General features: G+C 40.2%; 1 protein-coding gene across 1 annotated transcript in view; it reads left to right on the forward strand.

Annotated features, from left to right (window-relative positions):
• Positions 1-10,400, forward strand: part of PDLIM5 (PDZ and LIM domain 5) — a 142,358-nt gene extending 131,958 nt beyond the window's left edge. The window contains exons 17-20 of the mRNA XM_068403186.1: positions 1,293-1,473; positions 2,505-2,625; positions 6,524-6,639; positions 7,267-10,400. Of these exons, the coding sequence (XP_068259287.1) occupies positions 1,293-1,473; positions 2,505-2,625; positions 6,524-6,639; positions 7,267-7,356 (508 nt within the window). The 3' untranslated portion in view covers positions 7,357-10,400. The remainder of the gene's footprint in view (positions 1-1,292; positions 1,474-2,504; positions 2,626-6,523; positions 6,640-7,266) is intronic.
• Positions 10,401-23,097: the final 12,697 nt, after the last annotated feature.

Genomic DNA, 23,097 nt, shown 5'->3' on the forward strand with positions numbered 1-23,097 from the left:
GTTTGAGTCCCTTATTTTTGACTTCTCATCCTGTTGAAAAGACGTAGCATCTCCAGAGAAAATGTAGAAGAGAAATGAAAATAATTACCCCTACTGTCAGTGAAGTTGCCCTCTGTTCTCTGCGTGCTTATATTCCCATCTTACAGTCAGCATAACCCTGGAAACAAATTTTAAGTTTTTTTCTTCTATATTGCTGTTGCTTTGTTCATATGAGAATCTTATCTTACACAAAAATGTTGTTGTAGCTTACTCGATTTCAAAAAACATGTTTAGCAACAGGGTGACGACATTAGTATCTTACACTTTTTTTGCAGTGAAGTATTAGATCAGAAAAGAGTGATGCATTACTGAAAGAATGGCATCTCTATTAGTATTGCAAAAATGGGAAATGTGGTGATGGAGATGAACTTGAACCACAAAGCGCAACTGAAACATAAATTCTGGAAGGTTGGGTGTTGGTGGAACCTAGGATGCACCATTAAAGTAAACAAGTTAATTCTTAAATGAATACAGATACAACGGCATACGCCTGGGATTTATGAGTTACAAACTGAGATGTTTTTGTTGACTGAAAAATGGACAATTTCATCTTGTCTATTAATCTTGTGGCATTAGCCAGACAAATGCTATAAAAGCATCATGGTTTTGTGTTTGCATATAGTAGACGAGGCTCTGTATTTGGAGAAAATGGTCGTATTTTAACTAACTTCTGTAGAGGGGGGGAAAAAACCCCAAACAAACCAACAAAAAAAAAACAATAACAGCTGGGATGGGTTATCCTGTAACAAACTTGTTGGATAAGGACAGTGATTGAATTTTTGTCTCACAAGAAACTGGTGTTGTCAGCTCTTAATGGAGTCAAGTCTACTTCAACATTTGTGGCCTTGATACAAATGCATGCTGAAAGAGAGCTGATCGTATCACTGAGTCAAATATCTCTTTGTAATAGATAGAAATAGATGGGTACAGGGGAACATCCTTCTTCTCTTCCCTAGCAGCCACTTCAGCACTGTATTTAATGTAGTTCTAAAATAAGATTTCTGAAATGCAGTAAAGCGAAGAGAATTCGTATTTATTGTGGTCAGGTGTTTCTGGGAGGTGGTTCAATGGGAATAGATCTAGTTCATACTTAACACTTTCTTAGAGCCCATAAGAGGAAAGAGGGATGGGACAATGTAAGTTTGTGAACAGTTTAATAATGGCACAGAGGTATTGTAGACTAAGCCTATTAGCAGCTTTTGCAGGAGCCAACCCAACGGCATTTGCTGACAAAATCTCTTCTTTCTAACCAGAGGACCCTTCTTGGTGGCTTTGGGGAAGTCGTGGCATCCAGAGGAGTTTAATTGTGCTCATTGCAAAACCTCCATGGCTTACATTGGATTTGTGGAAGAGAAAGGGGCCCTGTATTGCGAGGTCTGCTATGAGAAGTTCTTCGCCCCTGAGTGTTCAAAGTGCCAAAGGAAGATACTTGGGGTAAGTGACCAGCAAGTGGCTGGTTTTCAGTGGGAACAAGATCCACAGTGTTCAGTGCTTCTCTGTAGTGAAATTCCCTTTTACCTGGCCCGGTCTATATTCCTCCAAATGTACTCTGATACACCTTTTCAGCTCCCATCACCTACAGAATACGTTTTTGGCTCTTCTAATGTTGAGCCTTTTCAGTCTCTTTGAGAAAAGGTGCTTTTAGTCTCCTTGGCTCTTCCAAGTTCAGCTTCTGTTTTCATGAAGCTGTTCTGTAGCTGTTCCGATTACTAAATTTTCTTGAGCAAAGTGCTTTTAATTGCCAGCTTTTTACAAAATTGGAGGGGGGGGGGGGCGGGGAAATAAACAATCCTCCTTAACTAAGCTGAGTGCTGGGGAACATGCTGGTTGGCTAGATGTGAAGTGCTGAAATATTCCCAATGGTAATGTAGATAGAAAGACGCATTATCCTACTCGGCCCTAATATTGCTAATTTGAGCTCGCCAGCTGATTGTCCGCCACTTTACTGCAGACAGCAATGTGTTTGGACTCTTGTGTAACTGGGGTCATGCAGAGCTCTGGCAGCACAATTCTCAAGTCATATTTGGCACTATAGTGTCTTCCAAAACAACACAGAGCAATCATAATTTTCTATGTGATGTCTTCTGATTAACTATTCAGAGACTTGAGCAGACATCGGAGATGCTGCTTTTCTTATTTCAGGGGAGAGATCCTGAATTAATCTCTCTTTAATTAAAGATCCTAGTTAAAATGGAAAAGGTGAACAAATGAGTTGTTAAATGTGTCCAACTCTACGCTGAATCTTCCAAAATATGAAAGGTTGCTTGTGACAAATAAGGAGATGCACCATAAATAAAGCACCTCGTGAAGTTTAACATCAGCAGAGATTGCATGCACCACGCATTTTCAAAGTAGCAGTAGGAAACAAAGTATTCTTGAAATGAATCAAGTGTGGAGGCATGGCCACCACATTCTAGTCATCACATCAAAATAAATGTTAATAACACTTTTTCTAATCCCCACAGGAAGTAATAAATGCTTTGAAACAAACTTGGCATGTTTCCTGCTTCGTGTGTGTGGCCTGTCATAACCCCATCCGCAATAATGTCTTCCACTTAGAAGACGGTGATCCCTACTGTGAGACGGGTAAGAATCAACACAACCAAAGTTTACGACGGCTGTGTGGGGAAGCAGAACTTAATAAGGTTGGAAAAAATAATAATTCCTTTTCTCAAGCTTCACTTCAGAAGAAGTGTCACAGCAAATTCATGTAACTTTGATACATCAATTCAAAGCAGCAGCAAATGCTGCAGACACTTTGAGTTTGCAGCAGGAGAAGTTGGTGAGAATTTCTTCATCGGCTTCTGCAGAAACAGGCTTCTTGTCACTAGTTTTACTTGTTGTTTCTGTTAAGCCCTCAGCTGTAGGTATCAGTGATACAGCAAAATGTTTATTTAGAGGGGCTTTCTGTTTGGTTTTAAAATAATCTGGAGTTTATGTAAATCTGCTTATTTACTAAACAAGCAAATGCCAGTGGAGTAATGTGTTTTCCTCTGAATAACCTTATTCACAGCCGTGAGGGACTTCCAAGAGTAAGCAGTCTGCCCAGGAAGTTTTTTGCAGGCTCAGGGATAACATCTGTTGAACGTAAGCTTGGGATAAAAAAAACAGGCTGTCAGGGAAAAAATACAGTGATACGATTATAGCACTTGAAAGCCTGATGGGCAGTATTACATGAAAGATGCGGCTTAGAAGTTCAGAGGGATTCTGGTTTGTTTTTTAGCACTTCCAGCTGATTGTATCTTTTTTATTAATATGAGCAGTTTTTATGTATGTTGGTTTCCTAGTTTGCTCAAAACTTTCCATGTACCCTTCTGGACTAGGAAAGAGATAGTTATTTGTAAAACAATTCCCACAAAATGGAAGAGAAACAAAATTGTATCAAAATTGTCTATTTTCACACTGCATGCTATTTACATCCACGTTAAAACCATCAGTTGGACCTTTTCTGTGTTTTCGCTTCTACTGCGAAGAAAGGACATTGTAGTTTAACTAGAGGTGGAAGTGGATTGACCAGGAAGAGATCTAGCATGAAATCCTAGTGACCTGTTTGGAGCTAAGATTTTCTTCTGGGTTGATCCCATGATTGTTTGCAGCAGATGCCATGGAGAGTACGAAGTACTGAAAGGATGAGGAAGCAGGCAAAATTTATCCAAAATTTCTCTGTCAGAGCGGCTGTAATGAGGTGTTGGCAGATACGAAAGGACGCAGTAGGTTATTGCTAATGCAGTGACACAAGTAAGGTAACATGTTACTCCTATTGAATTTGTGGAGCAGCAGAGGAAACGGATATATGATCGGCATTGTCCAGTGTGACAGCACGGTGAAATTTCATCCTGAAGCAATCTGAAGCCCCTAATCTTGGAACCATTTGATGATTCAAAAATAGTACTGAGGAATCGATAACTCCCCTTTGGGTGGAAAGCTCATGACTGGGTTTGTTCTACTAATATTGACTTCTTGTTCCTGCCACCAAATGACCCGTATGTTGTGTGGTGCATTGATTTGTGCTACTGTTACAACCCCTGTGCACGAATGCTCTTTTTTCGATATTGTGAGCAGGAAACACTGGGATAAAATGTCAAGAATATTATACTTCTTGCAAGGTTTATTTCTGAGATAGAAACTTGCTAGCACAAGTTAATGTAGACACATTCTGTGAGATGTTATTGGCAGTGATACGTTGTAATTGCTGTGGCTCTCTAACTAGACCTTAAATTGAGATATATTCATTCTTCAAAGACTTTCAGTCCAGCTGGAGTTAAGAGTCTATGACTAATTTTAAAGAAATATGCAGTAAATGTCATCGCCAACTTTCCTTCTTCCTAATGCAAAGAAGGGTTCTAATTTTAAATCTGTATTTGAAATTATAACAGCATCAGCTATTAGTATTAAGAGGGTTTAATTTCCAAAACATTCTGGTTTTGGATGTCGATGCTAAAATTAAACTAAAAGTGCAGATATCTACAACTTTGAACTTTTTTTTAAGTGCAGAGTTAGTAACCTAGTTTTGCAAATGCTGTGTGCAGGAAGCATTGATATGTGACTGTATGAGAAGTCTGCCTTGGAAAGCTTCTGTGGTATTGCAATTCAAGCATGCAAAAGCAAAAGAAAGCTGATGCCCTTCGTTCTGCCTTATCTATTGCCCTTTCTTCAGAAGAAAAGCCAATAAACTTATCTACACAAACCACAGGCCAACTTACAAAAGCCTTTAACTACTGGCACCAGGAAAATATCAGTAAAAGATTCTGTGTGAACTCGAATGCAAAGAGATGAAACAGTATGGTCATGAGACCGTGTCCTTCAGGGGTTTTGGACAGAGGTGTTCTACCATTTGACATTTTTATTGTCCGTCTTCTGCTTAAACACTTGCAAATTCATGCCAGTGTCAGGGATTAATGAAGGCGATCGGTGAAGCTGTTTCTTGCCACTGGCAGCCATCAAGGCCTTTGCTTTTCCAGAGTGCTTGTGTTCCCTGTCCTGCTGAGATGCCTCCTGTGGTGATGCTTTTTGAGGTCATCACACAAACCACTGTCTTACTAAACCAAAACAGGACTGTTCCCTTGTGCTTGAGACATGTGATAAGCCTCTGTTGGCTCTGCTGCAGTAAGCACTAGAGCTTCAGCAGATCTGTATAATCTAGTAGAGACACAAAATCTCCTTGTACCCTGCTTGCCACTCCTTATAAGGCTCCTTGAAAACAACTCCTGACATCCAATTTCCTTCTCAGAGCCATAGTGTTACTATTAAGGATGGAGTCCAAAGCTTCATTATGGTTGTCACTCTGTCTGTAGTTCATCTTATGAAGACATAGCGTTGCATGACGTTATGTATTTGGCATCGTAGCGTGCTGATCCCAAATCTCTTATGTTATAGCACTAATGCTGTTGTCTTCTATGCGAGAAAAAAACATTTCCTCCTTAAAATGGGGTGTTTGAGAGGTGAAACAAGTGGGAAAGAACAGACAACTTGGGGTGAAATTTAGGTCTGCACAGGTGGGCAGTGAAGGGCTATGGTGACTTGTAGCCCCTGAGATCGCTCTACACACAGAGAAGCGAGTTTCATACACCAAGACCATGGGCATGGGGATGGGTGTCCGTGCCTCCCACCCAACTTTATGCATGTATTTTATCCTGCTAGTCTGCCCTGCTCTCTCTTTTTTCAAGGTCTGCAGTCTGTGAAATATGAATGGTTTAGTGTGCTTGGTTTTGGTCCCTGCTGTCTGAGGCTGCTGGAGGAGCTTTTCCCTTCTGACTCCAGGGAAGCCTCCAGAGGTACAAGTCAATCTGGCGCCTAAAAATGAATGGTGCAAATACCCTTCAGTGATTCCAGTCACTAATAAACCATCCTGACACCCTACTGATACTTTTTGTTAAGGCAATAAATACATTGCCTAAAGCCTCTGGTTTGGTTTTGGTTTGTTTTTCGTTGTTTTTTTTTAAAGCCATGTAATAAACTCCAGTGATTAGAGAACTATTGTGACTTGATCCAAAGTGCTAGACTCTGTTTAGGAGAGAAGCGTAATGATTGCATGATTTTGTGTAGTGCAGTCTAGGGCAAATATTGTGCCAGAAAGTAGGCAAGAGTTCATTACTCGCTGAGGAGGTCTGTTGTGTGAACAGCCAGGGTGTGCTTTCAAGGCAGAGACGGAGGTAAGGAGCACGTAGAGCCTGCGAGGGTGCTCTGCAAAAAGTGCATTTCCCCTCCCCGAGCACACTATTGGTCTCAAGGAAATGAAACACCAGGAAGATGGAAGCATTGCTCACTTGAAAGGATAAGGAGGGGATGAGAACTGAATTAGTGAGCAAAGGAGGGCATCCGGGCCTTTCGATCTAGGAGCTCTTTATTCAGTGTACGCAGTATTATAAAACTCAACAAGTGCAAACCTACTGCCATTGAAAGAAAAAGCACAAAGGTTTCAAAGGGTTGGTCTCACTTTTCTGCGTATGCTTAATCTCTAAAATCTGTTTGTATTTGTTTTCAGATTACTATGCTCTCTTCGGTACTATGTGCCATGGCTGTGAATTCCCCATCGAAGCTGGAGACAGGTTCCTTGAAGCTCTGGGCCACACTTGGCATGACACTTGCTTTGTATGCTCAGTAAGTAAAGCTGGTCTACATTTTAAACAAACCCATGGCAGCAGCGCTTGTGCTAACCTGACCGATACAGGAGTTAACAGCTGTAACCTCTTTCAGTCCTCTGAGCCCAAACAAAAAGCACTTTCCCAGTTATTTAGAAGGTGTGCTGCTATTGTGAGCCTTTGGCACTGGTCCAGAGGAGTTGGCCTGGATTGCAGCCATGTGTCCTGGCATTTAACCCTTGACGTTTACTTCCTCGGAGCAAAAGTTGAAGGCTACAGGAACGGGCTGCATTTTTGAAATAGCAAGAGTGCTTTTGACATAAAGACACTGTAGCCAAAGTATCACCTGCTGATATTGTATGACAAAAAAAAATAAAGCCCCAATCCTAATGATTGGCTATTTTTTTTAAATGCTGAACCTAACTCTGCTCCCAGTTAAGAACCTGTTGACTTAAAGAAAAGAAGGTTATGCTTACATCAGCCATTAGTATTACATCAAAAAGAGTATCTCTAAGAAAAAGGTAATAATTCTTATTCTTTGAATATATTTGTGCATAGAACAGTGCCGTGATTCGGCATTCTGAATAATGTACGGTGTAATTCATCCATCTGAATTGGGTGATCTTTTCTTTTTATCTCATTTCAGGTATGTAGTGACAGTTTGGAGGGTCAGACTTTCTTCTCCAAGAGGGACAAGCCACTGTGCAAGAAACATGCTCACTCTATCAACATCTGATGCTTGGAGCTCATCTTGTGTAACAAATGTACTGAGCAGAAAGAAAGGTTAAAATGTCTGTGTTCAATAATTGGTTAAAATTATTTATATATGATTTTCTAGAATGGAAGAGAAATGTGGAAACTTGCGGAGGGGGTTGTACACTAATTTTTAGAGCATTTATCAATTAGGGGTTTGCTTCATAAAATGATAGAAATTGGGAATTACACCCAAGCCAAACGATTAGAGTGTCTTTACCTCTACATTTGGCACATTACTATATTGGTTTCATGATTTGATGACCACATTTATATCTACTTCAGTATGAGAAATGAAACATCTATAAAAACAAATACCTGATATTAGAAGTCTTGGTTTTGCTGCTATTCAACAAATAAAAGGAGACTGGCTTCAGCAATCCAGATCACTTTATTACACTGATGTTTTTTAAAGTGTGTCTAGAAGTATTGCAGCTAAACTCCATTAAAAGGAACTCAAAGCAAATATAAGATTACATGGAATATATAATTCAAAACTGATATTTTTATCTGATACTCGTATACATGAAGCCTCCTGCACAATTACATGTACCTGTGCCTTTGCAGTTAAATCTCTGCTGGGTCTGCAAAGGACAGAGATTTTTGCAAAGCAGTTAAGTGGGGCGGTGGCTATGCTGGTGAACAAGAATAGTTTAGAAGATGCCATGTACAAGAAAACATAAATGGTATACTCTTCTAAACTCCTGTACTACCAGAACACTAGCCAAAAAAACCTGCTAGTGAAGGTGTGTTCAACCGGATGGAAATGTCAGATCAGATCTTAAAAATAAGGGAGCAGAGAGTTACACTCTTATGTTCGCAGTTTCAGGTTTTAGATACTTTTAAGTGCCTTGGAAAGGGGAAATTGCACTGATCTGCAGGTAACAGTGTTTTATATCCAGAATGTGAGGCTCTAGTGTTGAATGAGGGAAACTGCTGAAGTGCAACTGAAGACATTGGTTTTCTCTCAGTACATTCTTTACCATGAATACATATATTGGCAGTGTGCCAGGTAGTGTACGAAAAACTTATTTTCTTGCTTGGCTGTTATGATTTTTATTAATTTAGGTTTTATTTCTTTCTTTTCCTCCAGATGTAGGGAATATATTGTTGAATAATGTAACATTGAGTTATCAGTATCTCTCAGTTCTTGCAAGGGAGCGGAGATACAATGCTGTCATTATGCATTTACTGCGAGTCAGGAGACGTAGCCAATTCTGTGGCTTGATATGAGTTTCGCCTCCGTACAGAGAGTCAGCGCAAGACCTGTGCACCAGCTAAGTCCCACTTAACTTCAAATTAGGGCTTAAGTGGTATGGAACAACTGTAGGCGGATAGGGAAAAGGTGGTGACCGTCTGCAAGGAGTGAATTTTGCTCCAGCAGAATTGCACAACAGGGAAAGTGGCCCTCTCAGGGTCAGGTCAGGTTCCTGAAGGAAACTGAATTTATATGCTGTTTAATTCAACTGGGATGTCGGAGCTGAATTGGTAGTCTTTAGTGCTCTCTCCAGTAGACGTTAAAATAACCACTTATTGTTTTTGTTGTTGTGGATTTTTTTTTTCTGATACAAAGGACAGGTTTATCCATAAAACCATGGGGAAAATCACAAAAAATTGCCACGGTTAAGTAAAGCAATTGTGACAAGGAACGTCAACAAAAGAGAGGGAAAGAAAAACAAAATTGCTGTACTTAAATATGAAAAGATATTTGGCTTTCTTATTAATTCAGCGAGAGAGGTTCACATTGTGGGACTCTTTCACTTTATTTCCTGAAGTTGGTTTTCTTCAATCCTACCACGTTTCTGTTTTTAACTTCTGGTGGTACGGAAGAAATGGCATAAAGCTGTTTAAAAAGTTTACACTCTTGTAGATGTACCCTTTTGTGAGTTTGGCTGAAAATCAGAAGGGTAGACTGGACAAGATACAGTAATATATGAGCCAGATTGCTTTTGAAATTAGGTGGAACATGGAGAAATGAGACCTATAGACTAGGTTTCAGTGGAGCTATATTGCACATGCGTGAGGAAAGAGGATGGAAATGCACAGGTTAAGGCGTTCAGTAATTTCTGCAATTCAAGCCTTGCTATTTTAAAATAGGATAGAAACTTTTCAGTTTGTCATTGTCCTCAAAATCAAAGTGAATTTTGTTTAGTTTCATAATTTTAATTGGAATTATATTTCTTAATCCGTATGCTCTAAGGTTTGAGTCGTTTTTGCAGTCGTTAAGGAATTTGAGGACAAAGGCCTGAAAGGCTCCAATAGTACTGCTTCATTTAGCTGCTTTGCCTTTTAATTTCTGCTTTTATCTATTTGTTTAAAATGTAAGAGCAAGCATAGAGTCACTGATACATAATGAATATTTAATGGCTCTATCAAATTATATAAATCAACTGAAAGGAACATAATTTTTATCATTATTTTAATAAGTGAGATTTTAGTAGAGCACTTTATAATAATGCCATATATCTCACTGAATATTTATTACCTTTTTTTTGTTTAGGACTATTTCATACTGGTGTCTTTGTATTTTGTCATATTTGTAAACCTGCATATTTACCTCTAGAATCGTTTGGTGTGTGAGTGTGTCTATGTGTATGTGCTTATATATACTTCTCTATACATGCACAGGTATGCGTGTACATTGAGAGACGTATGTATATATATATGCACATATACATACAATCAGCACTGTTCCATCATCATTTGGGGATTTCGTGAGATTCCCAACTATTTTTCATAGAACACATGTATAGCATTCATGTTTTGAGGGAATGTTAGAATGTCAGGAGAGACATATTAGTAACCTAACTACTGTGGGTTTTTGCATGCATTTTCAGTCAGTAATTATTTTTCTTCCAAAACTGCCTGTAAGAGAATCGAATTTAACTCTCTTTGCAAATAGAAGGTCTTTGTAAGGGAATAATTGAATCAAGATGACAGTTTCAGTATATTGTAACAAAATAATTCAGAATTATGTGTAAATATAAATACTTAATATAATGCAATAAACTTAAAAGCAAAAGCTGAGTTGTGGTTCAGTGTGTGTTGGTCTGTTCAGTTGTGTACCTGTTTCTTCATGAAGCTACTTGCATAGTCTAGCCTTATGAGTGGCTTTGCAAACAAGAGTAAGAATGGGAGCTGCATCAATTCACAGATTACTTGTTTGAATTTCCTTTTTTTTTTTTTTCCATTGTTTTACCCTAAACAACCAGCTGTTCGGTCCTGGTGATTTCCTTGCTTGTGTTTAATAGTCTTTGGCATCAAATTTTGGCTGCTCACATTTGCAAATTTAATTATAATTAAAAAACAAACCAAACAAAGAAACTCAACCCAACCCAACAACACCCCAAACTCTCTATCTGTCCTCAGTTGTTTTGTGGTTGTTGGATGTTTTATTTTTCTGAATCATAGTCAGTAAAAGAAAGTCATGATTGTACACATGCATAGATATCATTTGAGTTGCTTGTTCTTCAGTTTTTTGGGGTAGAATGGAGGTTTGCTTTACAGAAAAGGACCTGGGGGTCCTGGTGGACACCAAGTTGACCATGAGCCAGTGATGTCCTCTTTGTGACAAGGAAGACCACCAGCCTCCTGGGTTCCATTAGGCGGAACATTGCCAGCAGATTGAGGGAGGTGATCCTTCTCTGCTCAGCCTTGATGAGACACATCTGGAGTGCTGGGTCCAGTACTGGTCTCGCCAGTACAAGAGAGACATGGACGTACTGTAGTGAAGAGCTAGGAAGATGATTAAGGGATTGGAGCATTTGTGATGCAGGGAGAGACTGAGAGCTGGTACTCTTCAGCCTGGAGAAGAGAGAGCTCAGGGGTGATCTCATCCATGTGTACAAATACCTGGAGGGGGGAGTAAAGAAAATGGAGCCAGGCTTGGCTCAGTGGTACATAGTGATAGGACAATTGTGAGGATGGCCAAACACTGGCACAGGTTGCCCAGAGAGGTTGCAGAGTCTCTTGTCCTTGGAGATACTCAGAACCTGACTGGACACGACCCTTGGACTAGACAAGGTCCCTTCATCTCCAAAGGTCCTTTCCAACCTCGGTGAGTCTCTGGTTCTCCATCTTTTCTCAAGATAGAATGAAAGATGGAAATATGGTATTGAACACTGTAGAATATGTAACAATGTAAAACTCTATTGGCCAATTACTCTTTATTTGCTATCTTTACTTAATTCTGCCGCCCATCTAGAATACTTTGCAATGCTAGTTTAGAAGTGTTTAATATTTTTCCTAAGTTGAGACTACTCAAGGAAATAATGCCTGCCAGAGCAGGCAATATCTGATACTGTACTTGCCTTGGCACACAGCAGTCTCTGCTTTCACTGCGGGATACCTAACCATCTACTATAACATGGTCCATTACTTCATGATAATACCAGTCTGGTAAGACTCTCCATAGCTGAGTATCTCTTAACTAGGCTAATGCACATTGTTTTCTACCTTTATTTACACAAGCAAAGGAAAACACTGCACATAGCTCTATAAAATTGAGAGGCAACTTTACAGAAAACTTGCCTCCCCTTCAGTGTTTAGGCAATGAACGAGACAAATGCAAGTCTATTTGCAAACAGTATATTAAACTCCAGAAGCCAAACTTTTAAAGGCATCAAGTCTGCATTTGACGTTTTAATGGCAAAGGTTTGGTTTCTATCAATCACAACGTCAGGTAACATTAAAATGCACTGACAAAAAAAAAAAGAGATCTGTCATTCATTCATTAAGACGCTGTAATCCAGTGTAAAATTTATAGGCTTAAAACTCAACGGTGTGTTTTCACAATAAATCCACTCTCACTGCTCAGCACAGAACAAATCTCTCTGTCACTCAAATTGTTTGCTGGTCAAAATGCCCTGTATGAGATCTTCAAAGGGTTTCTCACAAAATTGCGTATAAATCCTTTTACCAGCAAAGGCTTAATTTAGGTTCGAGTTTTACTTTCTCGGGACATTGGTTAATATCTCGTGCTCAGACAAGATCTTGGTTATATCAGAAACACATAGGGCCTAATTTATTCTTAGCAGTCTGGTGTTAATTAGGGGGAATTACCAGAAATAGTTTGCTTGATGGAAATTTATTATGGGATCACACATTACTGATGGCAAAATAGGAGTCACTGAAAGAGTGCAGCTCCTTCTCATAACCAACTAATTAATAAGGTGCCAAAATTCCTCTGAGAAGGGTTTGGTCCTAACTATGGGAACCTCACAGAGAAAATGGTTCCTATGCAGTATTTAAAATTTAAAAGAGGAAAAGAGGGAGGAGAAAAAGCTGCCCAGAAATCGTCTTGAAAGTGGTATGGCTTTTTCTTGAATTTATGAAAGAAAATATTTAGCTGTGTTTCCAAGCTCATTCCAAGAATTGCTTTTCCCAGACAGAAAAACAACAGCTAGTTTATAATCTCATTTGGTATGCCTGAACTTGGTTTTCAGTCTTACCTGTGCATGCTGCACACTACAGCTTGTAATTTTATGAATTGGGCTTATAATGAGCTTTTATATTGCTCTTTATTGCTCTGCCTAAAGGTCTTTTTCATTATCATTTGCAATGAAAGTCGAGGTTGGCATAAATGGGAAACTTGTGTTGATGACTGAAAAACAGGGCAAAGTATGCACATGTCTGATAAGCTCAAATCTTGTGTGTGTATGGCAGTTTGGGGATAGAAAACCACTATCTGTTGTTAGGGGTCTCATGAAAGTTGTACCTGTGTCAGAATGGCATTTTATAATAAGATGAGGCACAAGCAAAAATGTTTCTAAAGAAATTTAAAATCGCCATGCTAAAGTTTACACATGGCTGATTTGGAAAAATATTTTCCATAAGATTTTTTTTCAAAAATATTTAATATGGTAAGGTACGCAAGTTGTAATGAAGTGTTTTTGAATTTGCACTGAAATACCTTAAACTCTTTAAAAAAAACAACCAACATTTTGGGTATGTTTTAAAAGGTTTCTCCTATACTATGAAACTAAAGATTGTGTCATTGTGCTCTGAGTAATATTCACACTTTCCATAGGATCACGGTTATTTCCTTTTCAGTACTCATGCTTTCGCTTCGCTTTTTCATACTGCTGGGCAGTGCTGCTGTTTGTTTTAAAGTATTTCAGTACAAGATAATCTTGTCAGGTGTGTCCCTTATTTCTCTTTGTCGTGCATCAATGAAATGTCAAATTTTCCTTTGGTAAATGTAAACTTGCACTAAATTTTGGCACACTTTCCAAAGTGTCAAGTTTTCCCACCCAGAAGTTTCCGCTGGAAAAATAACTCAAGATACTAGACCAAAGCAGTAATTATATCACACATAAACTCTTTCTTTCCCTTGAAATCCATCAAGCAAAAGGGAAACACATGGAAACAAGTGTAGGGCCAAAATAATTGATAACCTAAGCAGATACAACCTCATTGATTTCAACTTATTCCCCTCCAAATAAAAAATTACTGGTATCAAAGCTACACTAATTTTATACTTGTATTTGCCCAATGAGTGAGATCAGAATTAAACTAAGGATCTGGGCCCTTGGTTTTGGCAGGATTTCCATTAAGTGTCACAAATCTACTTGAAGGAATGCTCTTGTTTGGTAGGTGACAGAACAGTTGAGTACCACGCTACCCAGAGACAGGAACATCACAACAAGAAATACTACTGCTTCCTAACAGCGTATTTCATTTCTCAAAGCTCAGATGTTCAGTGTCTCTGGACGAACTGTAACAGGTTAAGTAACAAAGGGAGAACCTTTCCCTAATACTAATCTGCCTACTCTAGCACCTTGCTGATTCAAGGAAATTTAATTGAATTGTTACACACTTCCACTCAAATAGAACATAAAATTTTTGTACTCATCCTGTGCTTGGATCAATATTCTCTGAGAATAAAAAGGATGGTAAATTCATAAATAATTTGGCTCTGCGTGAAAGATGAACTATGGGTATTTGCACTAAGTTGAGGTACTCTCTGAAGCTTTTACCCACATCAAAGTCGTTCATCTTTTCTTGCCATTTATGTTGTCCAAGCAGCATTTCTCCAAATTATGTAAACCTTTAAAGGTGGATTGAGAATTATTCAGATCTCTCAAAAATTACTGGAGTATATATTTTTTTTAATTCACTTCCATTATTGGAAGTGTTGCATTAAAGCAATCGCCCTCTCCTGCTGTGTGCAAAGAATAAATTACGTTTTATAGGGCAGGACTTTTTTAATATAGGGCCTGCTTTTCTTTGTATGTTCTCAGCCCGTGCCTGTTGGAGGCAGGTAGGGTATAAAATAGAGCAACTTAATATTTACAACACCCAGGGTCCAGTCTTGGACCTCTACTTGGCTTTAAACAACCCCAGTGAAGTTAATCTGCTGTGTGCCTTTTTTACCCATGTGGTGCCCACTGACAATCAGTAGAGCACTACTGGGAAATTCTGACCAGCGTTGTCGGGAGAAGCAAATAGGTTGGGCTTTCTCTGAAATAATTCAGTGTATCTCAATGGAAGTAAAATGATACTACAATACGGCTGCAAATTTGTCTTTAAATCTTGCATATTCTTCCTTATTTATTTATCTATTTTCCCAAGTATATGGCTAATCAAGTGTTTTTTCCCCACTTTCAATAGAATGCATCTCATAGTTGGCTAAAAGCTCCCTCTGCAAAATCTGGAGAGATGTTATTTTTTGATGCTTTCCTTTTTCATTTATTCCAAGTGGATGTCTGTGGTGTCTTGGTGGAGATCAGTTTCTGAGAATGCTCTGATGAAGTCTATCATACTCCCCCCAAAAAAGAGCAATAGCATATTTTCTTGCTTAACGTTTGTCTTTTACAAGGTGTTTAGAGCTTTGGCATAGGTTTCCTAATACCATATTCATCTTCTAGGCAGTTACATGATTGTAGTAGGAGAATCTGGTATTTTTCTGCTCAATCGCAATTAGCGTTCAAGGATTGTGGTGTATTGTGGGAGCACTGGATTGCTAGTTAGACAGCGTTATGGTACTACTGTGAAACCGAGTAGTAATTTGGAACGTGATGGGATAGATGTGATAATCGTAGCTCTGCTACACAGAAGGTGCAAACAGTTAAATGAAAATCAGTATATGGGAGCTGTGGATTACCACCTGCATCCAGGCTCCAGCTCCCTTCCTTAGACAGGTCCTGCCACTGTGGAGAGCTTGGCAGAAGCAGCCAGCCAGGTCAGTTATCCCAACAAATGTCCCTGCTCACTGCCTCTCTGCTGTTCATCTCCCATCCCTCTGCCCAGCAGCACCCTGATGACACTGAGCCTTTGCTCTCCCACATCCAGAGAGCCAAAAATACATCTTTGGAGGCTTATATAAAGGTTAGATTTTTAAATTAATTTAAGTTCAGGGCTAACCACTGTTGAGTGCAACTGTGAGCCTGCTCTATCAATATGTATATGAGTTAACATAATAAATTCTTTGTTTTTCAGGGAGTATGTTGAGAGAAGACTCTAACTTCTTCCTGGCAGGGGTTTGCAAAAATCAACCAGGATGGAAATTGGCACTCCAAATTCTTCAAACAGTAACGGTGTTTGCTATTATGTCCTTCATGTCTTCCTATGATATACGCTAAGCTCCTGTCTTACTCCTGGAAGGGAGAAAAGGCATGCTGGGCAGCAATTTTCAGTTGTACTTTTAGTCACCGTAGAGACAGAAGGGAAAAGTGAGCTGCAGCAGAGGCCAGGAGATGGGGCATTGGTGATGGGAGGAAAGGGGGTGGTGACAGTAAGAAACAGTTTGGTGTTTAGAAAAAGGGCAAGAGCTTGTGCAAGTCACGCCATTTTGTGAGTTGTTTCTTGTCAGAGATTCATGAGAGCATGATCTTAAAAAGGGGGATGATTTGGGGAAGGCAAGGTAAATCAGCTGAGGATGCTCCTGAGGGGGATGCAGACCTTGCAGCCTCATGGGAGGGGACTTTTCTCCCCTCCCTATTCTACATTTATATTCATCACCAAATTGTGCACATTTTTCTTCTGCTGGCTTTTTTGTTTGAAGTCAAATAGCTTTTTCATCTTCACGATGTACTTGGGAGCACAAACAAATCCTTTTTTGTCATCAGCTTATCCTGGGCTACCCAGAGGCTGAAGCGAGTGTTGTTTAACTTTACCAGTGCCAGCTGCTGCTTCAGATTACACCATCCCATCCTGTGCTGTCCATAGGCAGCAACCCTATCTCAAATTCCCCCAGGGCTTTGCTTCTCTGAACTTCTTCCAGCTCCTGGCTTGGCCACCTCTGCTAAAGTCCACATGGAGATTTTGCAGAGCAGCTCTGTGGGTCTGTGAGTGGGAAATGCACCTTGAGCTGCTGCAGCTTTTGTGCACTGCTATTACTTGAAGGGGATGAAATGGACTGGAAAATCTCATCTAATCATTAAAATTAAGCTTTTTATGTGTTGCTGTGTGCAAAGTTGGAGCTGCTGTACTCCACATGCTGTTTAAAATGCTGCGCAAGGGAGCACCGAGTGTCTGAGCTAACCTGTGCCCCACTGCAAGGGGCATCCACCTGCTCTGGGAGCTGACAATTTCTGGAAGCTCTTTATTGTGGCTCATGGTTAGACAAATCCATTACTCCTTCTGGTCCGTGGATTATGCACCTTGTCCAACACTACCCCAGTGCACAGATTCCATATCCTTCTCCAAGTCAGCCGGAGATGAATAATTGCATGAGGATCTGCACAGCTAATCCACATGACCTGACTAGTGCAATATCTATACGGCTTGTGTGTGTGTGCATGTGTGTCCATGCAGTTACGGAAATGAAGGCCTCTATAGTGAAAAATACACTGAGCAGCCTCTTAATTTCCCCCCTAGGAACAGATCATACTGTGCAGCAAACGGCACATGAGGAAAGGGACTTCAAGTGTCTGTTTGCTCTAGGTAGGAAGAGATTAGTAAAAGGCCATGGCAGTGTCCTCTAATAAGCAGAAATGAAGTTGCTTTAAATTCTACCAGAGATTTTGGGCAAGCTCAATACAAATATTCATGTTTCAGTTAAAGATTTGATACACTAGGCATGGACACAAAAAGCTAGGGCAGAACTTGTACAGCTGAAGCAAAGGCTAATTACACAGCCTTTCATGAAAATGGAAATTCTAAGAACTTAAAATACTTTTCTGGTTAATTTAATAAAAATCATCCTGATATGTTACTAGACTCTTAACAGTTGGCCAGATGAGATGCATGGAAGAGAGCGAATAGAGACGGAGAAGGAATTGATGATACTGGAGAGGAAGTGGTGCTGGCAGTTCAAGCAAAACAGGATCAAAGAGGAGATTGCTTTCAGGTGAGGTAAGCTAAATATTTTGCTTTTTTTTTCCTAATTTTTCCCCCCACAGCTTAGACAGAAGCATTTGCTTCATTTTTCTTATAAGATAAATTAGCCAGAGATATTAAGCAAACTGTTTATTTTGTATTAATTCCAATCAGTCTGGTTTTAATTATCTTTCTTTTGTTATGGTTGTCATATGGATAATACTATGCAGATGTGTGTGAAGAATAGGAAACCTTACTCTCTGACTCATAAAGATGTTGAACATAAAACACAACCTGCAGCCCTTCTCTCATTCTTGGTCATTGGCTCCAGACAGCGGAGCTCCGTTAAGGCAAGATCAAACCAGCACAGGAATCGAGCTAAAAAGGGAACGCTTTTATCCATGGTATGACAATGTACTCCCAAGCAGGAATTGCTTCCTTTCTCCAGTTAAGTCGATCGGTCTTTCAATAAAGCCTTTTGACCTGGGATCTGGACCCAGGGAAAGGCCCAGTGGAATAAGGCAGAGACCGCAGGTAGCACAATGCTTGTTGCAAACACAGCATTCAGTGCCTGGAACCCAGCAAAGCCCTGATGCACGTGCTTCCTCTTAAACATATAAGAAGTCCCCTTGAAGATAACTGCTTTATTAGGCTTTGACTTCAAGCAATCTGTCACAGACATCTTTAAAATAATATTTGTAAGGTAAGTTTATCAATGTTTATATTCCTAGCCTTTTTTTTTAATTATTATTGTTTTGAAATTGAGCAGGCTACTTCTCTTCTTTGCAGACACAGACAATATGCACACTTTCTAAGCACCTCACACTTGTCACTCTATGTAGAGGGTGATTTTTGTCAAAGTGATTCACAACATTATTATCACTGCGCATGGCTGAATTTATGGAAGGTAAGAAGTTTAAGTGATCTTAAATCAGTGCAATTACTTATGTGAGTCTAGTTCCAGCGTGAATCTTTTCCTGAAAGTTACAGCAGCCTAAGAGCCAGCAATGGCAATTTTTAATTTGACATGTTATATGTTTGCATAGCTACAAATAGCTGCAGTCATTGGGACTGTGCTATCCTGCTGCTTCCCAGGTCCGTATCTACATGCCGTGCACCCTGTGGTGTAACAAAGCTGTCCTCAAGTCAACAGCATTGACCTCTCAGTTCTTGTCACATGGAGGTCTAAGATGTCAAACCTAAAACATGTCACTGATGCAGAATTGGGCAGATACAAGCTAAGGGAGATTTATGCTGGAACTAGAGGAGGAAATAGATATTTGTAGATGCTGTGAAGAGAAAATAAGCCATCTGAAGCTGGTCAGGTTGGAGTCTGGAGCAGATAGAGCAGCTCCGCAGGGCTCACTGGCAATCGCCACTGGGCTTGACCTAGATGGCTGCAGCTGGTAACCGCTGCACCTTCTTATGAGAAAGCAGCTGCTGTTTTTCTAGGGGATATTTTAGAGCACCTTGTGTTTTGTCAGAGTTTCCCTGCTCGTGTTGGAGAGGGTTTCCATGCGTCGCATCCTTGGCTCTGTTCATCAGTCTGCCCGTGGCAGGAGATTTCCCTTCTGAAGTGCTATGGAAGAGCCAAAAGCAGTTCCACGGAAATGAGTCCAACAAAATGTCAAAACAGGTTGTACGCAGATAGTGCCAAGCAGCCATTTACCTGTCGGGAATTACAGCTGATAGACCACCTTCAGGTGGGAGAGTTGGCTTTAACTTTTAAAACCCTGTGTGAGAATTACACTGTGTGCAAGAAACACGTTGCCTGCGGTTTTACAAGTGAGTCTCAGGTGCCCCCAATACACCAGAGCACAATAAGAAATAAAAGATTTACAGAGGAATTTGATTCAGTGGCAAATAACTCTAACAAAACAGATATCCCAGAGGCTGCTGGGCTAACTTGCCAACTTTGTCATTAAATCTTTGCAAGAAGGCAAAGAAGGACATGGATATCTGGAAAGAAACTAGGTTCTGTAGATGTGGTTCCTAATTCATGTCCACCCAGGGTAGGGTCAGCCCCATCACATTTATCACACGCTTGCATTTCAGGGGTGGTTCAGGCTGCCTTCGCTGTTTCATGGGGCTCCTGGCTTTCCTTCTTCCTGGGAAAAGCACAAGACGCACATGGTGCCCTGTGAAAGGAAGAGGAGACAGTAAATGTTTGCATCATTACACAGCTCGCGTTACGCATGCTGTCCAAGACTTCCAAAGTCCTCTTCAGAAATGAGATAGCATTACAGTGCATTTGCACAGGGAATACCTAGGAAGAACTGAAATGAAATTATTTAATTATAAACCATGGAGATTTTCTAAAAAAAAAAAAAAAAAAGCCATAGAACTGAAAGGGCTTTGGTGATTCTTTTTGAAGAGACTGCAGGTAAAATGGCTATATAAAATTATATTCTATTACATTTGCTCAGAATTTGGAGCCTCTGTAATATATACCGTCTGTGTAACTTATAAATGTCAGAGCCCTTCCCAGCAGATTTCACCTGTAATATATTTAATGTGCGGGACTTGGGCATAGCCAAAATTACCCTTACTACGTAAGTTTCAGCAGGGATTTACAGCCCTTGTTACAAGAATAGTTCATGCTGGCATGTGGTGGGAGTTTACCCAAGTGGACCAAGATGAAGGGAAGTGTTACCTCAGATCTTGATATGATTATTTGCCCATCTGTGTAGTCCTTCTTTGAATATTGCCAGAATAGGAAATATAAAATGGCTCCAAAATGTCAAAGTCTTTAATTGAAAAGTAAACAAAACAGAGAAATCTGAAGCTAATATTACAGGGGGAAATAAAAATAGGAACGAAAGTGTAGGTAAGGTCTTTGATATGATTAGTCAAATGCCAGTGAAGCCAAAACTCAAGTATTTTGTGGGAAGCAGTTAAAGTGATCGCTGCACTGCTTGCTTGCTGGGTGCTGGGCTGTCAGCAGGGCTAGGACTGGTTTGGGTTGGTTTTTTTCCGAAATGCTAAAATTGAGAAGCTGGAATGAGAGAGGTGGCTGGGATGTGCGTGGCAGCTCTCGGGGCTCTGTGTCTGCCTGTCCTTGGCAGAAAAGGAGCCAAAAAGGAGCACACGTGCTCCTTACCACAGCCGGCCTGGGCAGCGGAGGCTGAAGCCAAAACCTCACGCCTTGTGTTGCTGGTGCGTTCCCACCCTCGCCGAGCGTTATGAACTACGGAAGCAGGGTGGATGGGAGAAGCCCCGTTACGATCGCCGTTTCATCGATGAACGTTGCAGTCATGTTCTCTCTGCTGCGTCCTGGGCTGCCGAGGCAGGGCAGGAGCCAGCCCTCCACCCCCTGCACCTGCCGGTGCCTCCGCACCTTGCACCAGGGCAGCTGTCCCTGCCTGCAGCTCCGGGCCAAAGAAAATATGCCCCAAAAGGCAGAAAGGTTAGCTCATCTGTTGCTTATAGCCTGCAGTTTTTGTTCATGAAGGCTACTATATTGGGAGTTTTCTTGGAATATGTAGTTATAAACGGTAATGGGAGTTCTCAGAAATATCATTTAAATTCCCTGTACTTGTAACAGATGCCAGCACATTCGGCCTCTGATCGCCGTTTCCAACCTTGCCCTCATGTTTGAGGCACTCCGCTTCCTTCCTCCCCACAGACAAAAGATGTCAGGCTATAAAATGCAGGGGGGCAGTGATCTGGCACAAGAATGAGGTTTGTCATACACGTTTCAACACTTGTCACATCTCCCAGGAGATCTCGTTAGCCAGCTTGAAGTGGTTGCTTTTGCATGCAACGCCAAAGGACAAACGTGCCCTTGAAGTGATCAGCGTGCAAACATCCCGTGCTGGTCCAAGGGAAAGGATGACTTTTTTTCCCCCCACCTATAGAGAATAGAAAGTAACATGCATTTGATGGAAGTTTTTCTGAAAGCAAACCAATTAACAGAGAAAAAGTTCTTTATTTAGAAAATGTCGTTGGCTATTCGAGAACAGAGAAACGGGAATTGAAAGGGATATCACACTTCAATTTTAACTAGCAGTTTGCAGTCACTTTCTTTGGATATCCTCTTTCCTAGCTGATATTTCCTCTGATTTATTCCACTGCAGAAGTGGATCATTTCAGTGAGTTTGATGTAAGTCCACTTGGCTGTTTTACAGTTCTCTGCATGTTTCAATATATTCCACTGTTAAAAATTTTAAAAGTAGGTGGGGAAAGAGGAAATTTCTGGTTAATATATAACAATTTCTGAAGTCAATGTGCCTGGACTCAATTTTTCAGGGCATTTTTCCAGACATCTAATGATGCCAGAAAATAAAAATAGCCAACTGGCAGGACCTTTCCTACAAACTCCTCTGCAACTCAGCAGAAGTTTCATGCCCTAATCAGGTCCTTTTCTACCATCATTGGGGAGAAACTGAAAAAACTATGACAGGCACACAGAAAAAAATAGAAGTGCTGTATAAAACTGCTATAGATGACTAAGTCTGCTATTGCAGAAAGAGTTGAAATTAATATGTGATCTTTGTGGGAACATCAGAAAAACCATGGTTGACCAAATGGTCTAGCTGAGCTTTGCTTGAGAGAATACTGGAAACTTCAGCTGAGCATTTGTATTCATTTACAGTTGGCCACAGGAAGTGCAGCAATCTCAGCACAGACAACCAGGCTGGTGCTATTATTACTGCTATTACACACACTGTGGACAAACAGACATAGGTCTGGAACAAGTGTACGCAATCCCAGGGGTTTCAGGTAAGTACACATCCTACCGATGAGAGAAAAATCTTGGATTTGAAAAAAAATCCTGCTCATTTTCAAACATGAGTATTTTGGATCGTAAATAAGAAAAGCCTCACATTGATAATTTTTATAGAGTTCAACTAATGAAAAATTAAGTGAGTGAAAAATGAAAATAGAAGACCTGATATGGGAATGTTTTTCAGTTCTTTTTAATTCTCTGGCTTTTGAGGAAATGTAGTAAATGGATGTACATCTTAAAAAGAATGCAACTTGTAGATTTGTCCATGAGATTTATTGTGTAGTATTTAAAGAATTTCTATCTTATTGGGATATTGGGTTGCCCAGAGAAGTTGTGTAGTCTCCATTCTTGAAGGTTTTTGAGACCCAACTGAATAAAGCCCTGAGCAACTTGGTGTGACCCCACTTGGAGCAGGAGGTTAGGCTAGATACCTCCCCAGGTCTCTTCTGAACTGAGTTATCCTGTGATCCTATCAAGCTGACAAAGAAGGATGATTTTTATTTCACACTTTTAGGCAAAATTTTGGGCGTTTGTGGGCGAGAAATGCTTTTCTTGATGGAAAGCAAGGACTTAACTGGATTAATATATAATTTTACACACTTTCCAGGAAATGTTGCTGAAAATATCATATCAAACCACATTCCATTTCATTAATAGCCTTCTATGATTTTAGGTGTGAACGAAAATATTACAAAATGTGGAAGTTAAATAAATGACGAAACACAAGAGCAGTTA

The sequence above is a fragment of the Nyctibius grandis genome, chromosome 6, assembly GCF_013368605.1.
Source record: "Nyctibius grandis isolate bNycGra1 chromosome 6, bNycGra1.pri, whole genome shotgun sequence".
Taxonomy (NCBI): Eukaryota; Metazoa; Chordata; class Aves; order Nyctibiiformes; family Nyctibiidae; genus Nyctibius; species Nyctibius grandis.